Raw genomic sequence first — 10,508 nt, 5'->3', positions numbered from 1 at the left:
AGCTGAAGATGCAGGGTGGTACCTGGCCGTGTCCCACCACCTCTTTCCCAGGGAGCTGAGTTTTGGACAGGCAGGAGCCTGGCTTGGAACATAAGGTATCTATGGTGAGGACAGGTTTCCTTGGCTAGGAAGGGAGCACCTGATTGCTGAGGAGTGGATGGCCACTCCCTTGCCCTGAGGACAGCCCTCAGGGCCCTCAGTGAAGCCACAGCTGAGGCATTACGTGGAAGATGGGGACTTCAGAAACCACTGATGTGTCACCATCACAAGTCCTGATTCAGGGTGGCAGCCTGAGCTGTTCTCACATCTCTAGTCACATCCTGTAGTCCAAAGGCTAAAGAGCAGCTTCCCTCGGGTGTCCTGCTGCGAAGCGTGATGGGCACCCAGTGACCTCAGCCTCACCACTTACAGCCTTTCTCCTCACCAAACCAGTTTTCAGGTGCCCGTACACCCCCAGTTTTCCTGTATCTGTGGGGTGATTCCATCCTCATTGGGTCTAAAACCACCTGGTAAGTTAGAAGCTGAGCCCGTTCCTTGCTGGGTAGGGTGGTGGGTCCTTAGGTGGATCCTGTAATTTCTGAGCTGCACTAAAGTCAATGAGGGGGTTCCACACCCACTCTCTGAATTCTGTCTCAGGTTAGGTCTTGAACCCTGGGAGGGACACCCACCTTCCAGCTCTGATATGTTCTGCCAAGTACAGCATATATGAAGTGCAGCCTGAAGCCTGGGTTGCCCTCACTGGTGTAGAACGTTTATTCACAGTGCAAGGACCCATCCTTGATCACACCAGAGGGCACAGCCACCAGATGGAGGAAGAGCTGAAGAAGCGTGGGAGGGCTAAATGCTGTGTGAGTTGGCCTGAGGGGCCAGGCCTTGTCTGGTCTATGAGCTGCTGGTGATGGATTCTGGGAGGGTAACTTGATCCTAGGAAGGAGGGAGGAATATTGGACAATGGCTGTTGAAAGGCAGTCTGGACGTGGAGGGATGGGGCAAGGCGTCTCTTCCTGAGTCCTGGCCCACCACTTCTTGCTTTCCCATCATTAAGCATGGAGGCAGAATCTCCCACTTGCCCACATCTGGGGGTTCCTACCGCATTGAAGAGGATATTGTCAAAGCCAGAGGTTGCTGCATCTGTACTCCTCTGGAAGGGGCAGCGCTGTTTCTGTAGCCAATGCCGACCCCCAAGGCCCAGGAGCACCAGGAACATGAAGAAGAGGAGGGCCCCCCCAACAGCTATAGGCACAGACACGGGTGCCCTTTCACCTGAGGGCAGAGAGGGCGCCTGAGTTCTCCACACAGCTCCCGGTCCTTGCTTGTGTCAGGGTTCTGTTTCAGGACTACTGGGAGGCATGAGCCTGGGCTGCCCAACCCCTCCAGCCCCTGTTGACTCCAGGGTTCGCCCTTGTTGATCTCTCAGCACAATGTTGAGGGCTCCTCCACCCCTTCCTCCCAGCAGGATGGCAGCCAGTGGCTGCCCAACACAGCTCCCATTGTGGTCTCCGGCTTAACCTGGCAGCTCCTTCAAGACAGTTCTTGCCCGGAAGGAGACAGTGAGAGCTGATGCAGCCCTTATGTACAGCCCACCCCACGTGGGGATGGGTCCGTGGGGAAAACCACAGCGGGGAGAGCGCAGCCCGGCCTCGGTTCAGCTGCTTTCCCGAGTGGCCACAGAGTACTTGTAGCCATCGGAGCCACCAACCGAAGCTTGGCAGGTTCAGGACAAGTCTGCCGTCCCGGAGCCCAGTGCTTACCCTGGCTAGGTAGAGGCTGCTGGCAGTGCCGTCCTGCCAAATACTCCACGTCATCGAGGGCAATGGGCCCCAGAGCTGGCTGGCCACCCAGAGTGGCTTCAAAAACAATCTGACAGGGAAGGGAAAGGCTGTGTGTACGTGGAGGGACAGAAGAGAGGGAAGGGAGGACAGCTCCCCTGGGACCTCACCTGGAACTCCTCAGGGTTGGACACTTCGATCTGGACTTGTACCCACTGGTGCCGCAAGTGCCCGCCCTGGGCCCACACAGCTAGTTGGCCTTGGGCACTGCTCAGGAGCACTCTCAACTCACCCTTATCTGAGCAGGAACAGGGCAGGTCAGTTTAGGTTCCCAGGGAACACTCTGGTGCCTAGCCTGAGCCCCCGTTCCCCTACACCCAGGGCCCAGCCACTCACAGAAATGCTCAGGAAAGCCCATGAAGTACCAGAAGTGGAGGCATGAGGCTGTAGTTGCTGGCAGTGGCTCACTGCGAAGCCAGGCTTTTTGGCCCCCAGGACCTAGCACGCTGGTGTCAAAGAAAGCAAAGTGGCCTGGAAAGGAGAGGGTGGAATGCGCGTGCTCCCGTGACTCGGTCTCTAACTAGAGGGAAGCTGGGTGAGCACAGCACAGTTTTGTGAGATGGTATCAGCCCGCGCCCCACGGAAGCCAGTGCGCACCTGCCTCTGTGCCCAGGGTGTGGTCCACTGTGGGTTTGGGGTAGCGGGATGGGGTGGCTCCGCGGCTCCAGTCCCAGCTGTACGCACCTAGGCTGGGCCAAGCAAGGTGGCTCCACCCACACAGCCCGGATTCAAAGTCACAGGACCCTGCAAGGAACTAGCAGGTGAGCAGGGCTGCCCCACTAAGCATCACCACGCCTGGGCAGGGCCAGGCAGGGCAAAAATCAGAGTTGTTCTTGACATACATATGGTACTCCGGCCACAGCAAGCTGCTCACCTGGCTGAGCACAGGGCCCGTCTTGGAGGAGAAGGTCGTCCAGAGCCATGTAGGAATGCTCCACACCTGCAGCCACAGCCTCAAACACTACCTACAGGGTGTAGAGCCACAGATCATGCAGGCTGGTCCCCGCAACCCTTGAGGATGAGAGAAGGCTCTCCTCTTCCCACCCACCCAGGCACTCACCCTCCAGGTCTGCCCAGCCTGCACATTCACACTGCCCAGACGCCAGGCAAATCCACCGTGGGCACTGATGCTGAGCTCCTGGCGCCTTGTGCTCTCTTCCAGGTGTACCCTCAGGGTGCCTACCCATCAAGAACCAGCCAGGTTAGCTGCCTTGGGGGCTCCCCAGTCACGGACAGGGGCCTTTCCCTTTCCTATAGCCCTTCACCTGGGTTATGGAGGCTCAGATGGTACCAGAAGGTCAGGCAGGCAGGCTGGGTCAGGGGCTGGTGCTCCTCTGAAGTCAGAGAGGCCACATGACCCTTGGGCAGTAAATTTGGGCTGGTGTCCACCACCATGTAGTGCCCTGGAGGAAGGGAAACTGGCATCACTTTTCCTTCCCCTGGCCAGCCCTCTGTACCCCCACCCCAGCCATACCAGTACCTTGGGCTGTTTCTGTGGTGTGGTCTGTCCAAGGACCCCAAGGAGCTTGGCCTGAGGCATTACTCTGGCGCTTCCACAGCCCCAAGCCCCCTGGAGAGAAGCCGCAGTCAGAGTCTTCAAAGGAACAGCTCTTGGGGGCCCAGCAGGGGCCTGGCCGTACAGCCATGTCATCCAGGGCCATTGTGCCGCGGTACCCATCCCGGAGGCCTTCAAACAGCAGCTGAGGGTGGAGAGTGGTAATTGGCGGGGGCCAACCCTACACCATCTACCAAGTGCCAAGCTCACCCTCACCTGGTACTTGGTGCTGGCCTCTAGCTGGTGGTGAAGAGTGACCCAAGCCTGGTGCCAGCGGTTGCCATGGGTGCCTGACCTGGACCACAGTAGTGTGTCTTCCTCCCCATCCTTCTTCATGGCCAGGCGCAGTGTCCCTGAAGAGGAGTGGGGTTTGGAGGGGAAGAGTCCCCCCAAACTCCTGGCGCCTCAAGCTGCAATGGGCACCAGCTACATCCAGAGGCTCTAACAGCTGAGACTCTCACCAATCTGGGGCCCATACAGGTGGTACCAGAAGCTGAGACATTCCTTGGGGACAAGCGGCACCTGGGGTCTTGTGAGTAAGAGGGCACCCTGTCCACGAGCAGGCGGGTCCATGGGATCCAGGAACATGAGAAAGCCTACAGGGGACGGAAAGCTGAGCTGCAGAAATGCTCTCCCAGTTTGTACTCCCTTCCCAGGCCTCAGAGAGCATGGGTCTGGGAACTCCCTACCTTGGCCAGTGGTGTGGTCATACTCGGAACCACGGCTTTTTACACGGTGCCAGTGGGCATCTGTGAGGTGGCCTGTGTGCCAGCTGCACGAGTCCCGTTCAAAGTTACAGGAGACCTCTAGGGGTGGCGTAGAGTTGGGTGGGGGTCAGCACTACCCCTCCCCCCTTCCCAGCTGTGACAAGGATTAGAGGTAGACTGGGTATCGGCCCCTGGGTGGGGATGGGAGGTGGGCAGGAGAGACCTCGGTCGCTCTCGGTGGTCACTGTGGGGTTGCAGTCTCTCATGGTCACATTGTCCACCTCAGCCCACTGCTGGCCAGGGCCCTCCAAGTCCACCAGACCCACAAACTCCAGCTTTAAGCAGATGGAGGGAAAAGACTGTCAGTTAAGGGCAGGCTCATACAGAGTCCCCATCCTGGACTGCCATCCTCACCTGGAATGGCCGGTGCCGTGCCCCAAGAAGAACCTTCTCCACGGTCCAGCCCTTGCTGCTGCTGCTGCTGCTGCTTGGGGCCTGCCACACCAGCTCCCGGAAGCCATTCTCCACCACAACCAGTGCCAAGAAGCCTGGCCAAGGGAGTTTATATGGGTGGGTCATCCTCAGACCCTGTCCACCACACAGGGGGGTCCTGGGGGCTGGGCCTGGGGCCAGGAGGCATGTAGTACCTTGGGGATGACTGTGAAAACGGTAAGCCATGTGGAGTTCACAGCGAGGGCCTGAGGGGCCCAGGGCAGGTGTGCGAGCCCGGGCCTCAGATCTTAGCTGCCCCCAGGCCTTCTGTAGAGACAGGAAGTGCCCTATGGGAAGAGCAAGGTACCCCCTCACTGCTCTGGTAGCCCTAATTTACAGACTCTGAGGAGGCGCTCCTGTGGGGAAGTGGCCTCACCAGGAACATCCCGGTCAGCGTCCCTGGCAAGCTTCCTGTTCTGGGCTGCAATCCGTTGCCACTGCAGCCTGCCTATACTCATGTCCTCCCAGCCCCCAGCAGAGGCGGACTCAAAGTCTGTGGTGCCTGCGACAACAACAGCCTGCTCCAGAAGGCAGCAAAGCCCAGTTCTCTGGCCTGCCTGGGGCCCCTGCACATGTGGAAGCCAGGCTCTGACAGGCCTCACCACACTTGTGTTCATCCTCGCCCTCTGCACATTGCTGCTGGAAGTCGCAGAGCTGCTCTGGGGGTACACACAGTTCTCCACAGGAGAGATGTCCGGGCTCACAGGCTTCCAGAGGCAGCTTCATGGACGTCTGGGGACAGAGGGCTAATGCCTCAGATCCAGAACATGATTGCACTGTGGACACATCTGGAGCAGAATTGAAGGCAGGTCAGAGTGGGTGAGGACCTTGCTTTTCCTGGGCAGGCCAGGGGAGGGCCTTAGGCAGATCACCTGGAACAAGTTTGCAGTAATTGGACATGATGAGGTCGTCCAGGCCCACGATGCCTCCTGGACCAGTCTCCCCAGCGAGAAGGATCTGAGGACAGGGAGGGCCAAGCATTATTCTGTCCTGTCTTTCTGATACCCCCTGTTTATTCACTGTTGTACTTCATAAATTGCCAGATACTCTCCACCTCTCCCACTGAGCAGCCCTCAAGAGTGACTGCAAGACACCCCATGTTCTCCTGTGCATGCTCTAGGCAGGGTTCCCTGGATCCCAGTCACAGCCTGGCTAGCCTCACCCTGAATGGCTGGGCACTTTGAATGTCAACACGGTCTCTGACCCAGGCTGTCCCCAGCTCTCCATGGTGGCTCCGCAGCAGGACAGGATCCGGGGGAGTGTTGAGCCCCTGTGCCTGCAGGAACAGCTGGAAGCGGCTGGCCTCAGACCCATGCAGGTAGTAATAGAAGGTGAGCTGAAACGGAAGGAATCACAGGTTGTCAGGGGCCTCTGGCATCAGAGAAGCAGGATGGGCAACCCTGTGTGTGTGTCTTGATTTTCTCACACTTCCATCTCACCGAACAGTTGTAGGGGACTGAGGCTTGGAACTCAGGGCTGAAGAGAACAGCAGTGGTGCCAGGCTTGGCCACAGAGACCAGGAAAAAGCCTGTGAGAGAGGGCAAATATGGGCCAGGGTTACTGGGAGACAGATGGGTGGAAAAGGCCATGGCCATGGTCCCTTGGAGACCTCACCATATGCACTATTCCGGCTGTGATCTCGGTGGGGCCAGGCAGGGCTCACCATGCTGCCAGCACTGTGGTTCCGGGTCCAGCCCTCCAACTGGTTCCACGGTCCCAGGCCTGTCTCAAAGTCAGTGGCCATGTGGTGGCCTAAGGAGCGGGGTGAGGGGTTATTGGGGACACTGAGCAGGGCTTTCTGTAGTCAGATGGCCCTGGTTCCAGGGAAACATTGGCTGTCCCACCCAGAGTGGCTGTGCCAGTGTCCACTTTCCTGGACTAGCCCCAGTGTTCTTTGGAGGGCCCAACCGTCAAGGCCTAGCCTCCCAGTCTTATTCTCAGTCCCTCGCCCTGCCCGGCCCTAGATGGCCCCAGCCTCACTGCAGATGAGCGGGTCTTCATCAGATCTGTCTCCACAGTTGTCCTCCCCGTCACACAGCTGGTGGGGCTCCACACAAGCCTTGTTCTGGCAGTGGTGCTGCCCCAGGGGGCAGCTGGCCTGAGGTCCTGGGGTGGGAAAGAGTGAACATCCACTTTGGCCCCAGGATTTGGGATGGAGGTATCCTGGGGAGGCTCAGGACTCATGGAGGTGGGCAGTGAGGGTCTCCCAGCTTTGGACAGGGTGATGTGTATGCAGCCTTACTGGGTAGCCCACAGTCCCGGAACTCCACATCATCCAAGGCCACAGCACCCCTGTGTGTGGCATTTCGGGTGGCAGAAAATGTCACCTGGAGAGAGGACGGATCCTTAGGATCTAGGTCGGTGCCCAGACCCTCCCCATTGTGCCCAGCCTGGAAGACCACACGGCTCACTTTGAAGTCACCCTGGACACGGCCAGTGTTCACTGCCAGCTCCTGCCAGCCAGGACCCCAGGGTCCTGAGCTCTGCCACAGGGTCAGTGTCTCTACACCATGGGTCAGCTCCAGCCGCAGCTCAGCAACATCTGTAGTGTTTTGAGTGGTCTTGGGGGGCATCGCCAGCCCCTTGATGCTTCCCTCTAGCCTACCAGCTGTACCCTGGCCCACAGTTTGGAGTATCCGCCCGTTTCTATAGCCATACCTTTCCTCGCCCAGCCTCTTCCCACTTGGCCTTGAACCTCGGGTCCACAGCGCATACCTCTAGAGGCTGTGTGGTACCAGAGCCTCAGTTCACAGGTAGGAGCTGCCTCACGCATGACAGGGGAACGCAGAGTCGCAGTGGATGCCTCCTTCCCATTGTGGGTTCCCACGGCCATGTACCAGCCTGGCCAAGGGTGAGAGGTTAGGAGGCCAGCCAGGAAGCCAAGGCAGAAGGGTGGTGGAGTAGTAACGGTGCATGTACACGGCTTCCCTAGGCCTTACCCAAGTCGGTGCCATGTGTATGGTCAGAACGAGGCCCAGGACCGTCCAGCACTGCCCCTGCCCGGTCTCGAAGCCAGCTATAGCCTGAGGTGCTGATGTCCTGCCAGCCACAGGGGTCCTGCTCAAAGCTGCAGCTGAAAGGGATGCTCATGCTCGGGATAGTTGAAGCACCGTGGAAACCTACGAGAGTGAGTGGTCAGGGGTCTGTCTCTACACCGCCACTCCCTGCCACTCCCCCCCCCCCCACCAGCTCACCACACTGGGCTTCATCTGAACAGTCTCCACAGTCACACACAAAGTTGCACACAGCTCCGATGGGACTTCTGCAGTGGCTGGGCACCCAGGTCTTGCCTAGGGATTGTGCAGCTGGCAGAGTAACAGCCAAGTGAGCGGAGGGCAAGGTGTGACTGGCTGTTTTTATTTTTAAAACATAGAGATGTATGGGTCTGTGTCCATATATGTGCTGTGCAAGAGGTGGAGGTCAGAGGACAACTGATGTGGGAGTCATTTATTTCCTTCCACCGTGTGGGACCCAGGGACCGAACAAATGCCATCAGGCTTGACAGCCAATGCCTGGACCTTCTGAGCCATCCTGCCAGCTCTGACTGGCTGTTTTGAACAGTATAAATTCTATGTCCAGAGAAACCCCAGACCTAAGCAGGCCAAGGTACTAGCCGACTCGACTTCAGGGCTCAGCCCTATGAGATCATATAGAGAGGAACATGACATCTACCAAGAACTGCCACTGTGGCTCTACATCAAGAGTAAACAAAATGCCTTCCCACCTTCCTAGCCCCACAGAGCCCCTGCACGCCAGGGAGGGGAAAGGGCTCTTGATAAGAAACACCCCATAGGGAAGGCACAGGAGCCCACATGACTAGGAATTGGAAGTTTCCAGTAGGGTCCCATGTCCCGTCGTGTCCACCCACCCCCTCCCTGAATAAGAAGACACATTAAGGACAGCCAAGGAACTTCCACATGTTCCAACAGGGAAGGTGGCAGGCAAAGGCTCAGGGAGCTGGGTAGATGGTCACCTATGATGTCCCGTGGCCTCTCCTCTAGGACAGGGAGATAAGATGTAGGTGGGCAATCCCTGGCCCTGTTGGCTTGTCCTGGATGTCCCCATTGTAGATAACCTGCTCTGACAAGTTCCTGTATCTGCCGTGACACCAACTGGCATCCAGGCAGGAGTTTACTCACCTATAAACAGGACCAAGGTTGAAAGGAGGTGGCTATGCAGGTACATGGCCAGATTGGGATGTCCCAGGGCTAGGAAGGCTGTGTAGCCTAGAGGAGACTACGCAGTTATCAGTCCACAGTGGCCTCACCGGCTGACTTAGCTCTCACTGGAAAGGGCTCAGCTCCTTTATACCTGCAGCCCCTTGGCTGGGTCCCACGCAATGATGACAGGCCAAGCATCCAGCTGTAAAAGTATCTCTGGAAGGGGGCCCCTGCTTGGCTCTTTCTGACCAAAGGTCAGGTCTTGGCCATCCTGTGCATCCATCCAGCCCTGCCCTGCCCTGCCCACCCCACTGGAAGTTTCTATTGGAATGTGGAAGGCTTGGGACCCCAATTGCAAGGCTCTCAGATTCTCTAAGGGGGCCTAGAGCCCCACCCTGGTGCAGGCCAAGGATGTCAGGACATTCTACTCAGTGGCTGTACATGGCCATCCAGTACATGTTCACAAGCTTCCTCCTCTCTGCTTAGGGGATCAGATCAGGACAAGTCCAGGATCAACAGCTTGCCTCTGTGGACCAGGACAAGTCCTATGTCAGGATGTGGTGTCCTCTCTTCCACAGCACCTGTAACTCAAGCTGTGCCACCCTGCCAACTATTCTGCGGTGTGTGTGTGTGTGTGTGTGTGTGTGTGTGTGTGTGTGTGTGTGTGTCTCACGTGGCCCAGGCTGGCCTGAACTTGCTATGTAGCTGAGGATAACTTCTGATCCTCTTGCCTCCACCTCTCAAGTGCTGGGATTATAGGTGTCCTTACCACATAGTTTATGCGGTACTCCAAACTGAACATGGGAATTTCATGTATACTAGGCAAGCACTCCAGCCAGCTGAGCTCCGTCTTTAGCCTCTTATTCATCTTTAAAAACTGTCCTGAGAAGCCATGTGCTGGGTGGTCAGTGATAGGAAAGTCTTTTTTTTTTTTTGGGGGGGGGGGTTGAGACAAGGTTTCTCTGTAGCTTTGGAGCCTGTCCTGGATCTCGCTCTGTAGCCCAGGCTGGCCTCGAACTCACAGAGATCCACCTGCCTCTGCCTCCCAAGTGCTTTGAAGAGCTTGTCATAAGGAGCTAGGCTCTGTCTAGGACTTATCTTCGTGTGACCCTGGGGCTTGTCTCACCTGGGCCTGTCTTCTGGCCTATTATACAAGGGTATCTCAGTAGTGTCGACTTGCAGTCTACAGGAACGCCATGAGCTGACAAAGGCTGGCCCATGGATGGTAAGGGATGCCCCAGCCCTGGCTTTCCCCGGTACCGACTATAATTGCACACTGTGCATGGGACTTCTTAGAGCAGGGGTTAACAGCTTGTCCTTAACCCTGTCCTGTACAGTGAGGTGGAGCTGGTACAGGGACTCAGGCTCAGGAGCTGTGAATGGTCCAGGGACTAAGACATATACGAACTCAGAAATCCTTAGTGAATGCGACACAGGCAGTTAGCCTCAGCTGCAGGGTCCTGGGAGTTGTGGGTAACATCCTGAACCTTCTCTGCTGGCTGGATGGAGAACAGATGAACAGTGCAGCCTGTCAGCTAGCCAGGACAGTGACTGCCAGGACCCTTTCCTGCTGGGGTTCCTAGATGAACTACAGGAAGGGGGCACTTGTGGGCACCCCAGGCTTTGGTTGGCAGGAACTGACTTCTTGTGCAAGGCCTCATGGGGCCTCCTCCCAGATGTCCTTGGAGATAGCAGTTCCATGGAGGAGCAATCAGGCCATAAATGGCAGCAACTCAGGGGCCCCTTATCTGAACCCAAAGGGCTG

General features: G+C 57.3%; 1 protein-coding gene across 6 annotated transcripts; it reads right to left on the bottom strand.

The window, feature by feature from the left end:
• Positions 1-729: 729 nt before the first annotated feature.
• Mamdc4 (MAM domain containing 4) lies at positions 730-9,410 on the bottom strand. Of its 6 annotated transcripts, XM_037204688.1 has the most exons (29): positions 8,723-9,407; positions 7,778-7,888; positions 7,523-7,702; positions 7,299-7,424; positions 6,995-7,125; positions 6,826-6,910; positions 6,564-6,689; positions 6,198-6,335; positions 6,023-6,111; positions 5,746-5,919; positions 5,456-5,540; positions 5,186-5,371; positions 4,960-5,085; positions 4,739-4,870; positions 4,506-4,639; positions 4,315-4,426; positions 4,074-4,190; positions 3,846-3,980; positions 3,601-3,737; positions 3,310-3,529; positions 3,095-3,232; positions 2,890-3,008; positions 2,704-2,794; positions 2,427-2,573; positions 2,166-2,300; positions 1,940-2,067; positions 1,752-1,860; positions 1,091-1,263; positions 802-924 (listed from the first exon to the last, which is right to left on the bottom strand). In XM_037204688.1, the coding sequence occupies exons 1-29, from the start codon at positions 8,766-8,768 to the stop codon at positions 883-885; spliced, it is 3,672 nt and encodes a 1,223-aa protein (XP_037060583.1). In that variant the 5' UTR covers positions 8,769-9,407; the 3' UTR covers positions 802-882. The 6 variants fall into 6 exon arrangements, with proteins under 6 accessions (XP_037060580.1, XP_037060579.1, XP_037060581.1 ...); XM_037204685.1 differs by having other exon boundaries at positions 730-1,263; positions 8,723-9,408; XM_037204687.1 differs by having other exon boundaries at positions 6,826-7,125.
• Positions 9,411-10,508: the final 1,098 nt, after the last annotated feature.

The sequence above is a fragment of the Peromyscus leucopus genome, chromosome 4 (assembly GCF_004664715.2).
Source record: "Peromyscus leucopus breed LL Stock chromosome 4, UCI_PerLeu_2.1, whole genome shotgun sequence".
Lineage (NCBI taxonomy): Eukaryota > Metazoa > Chordata > Mammalia > Rodentia > Cricetidae > Peromyscus > Peromyscus leucopus.
This window is presented reverse-complemented; position numbering and strand designations above follow the sequence as displayed.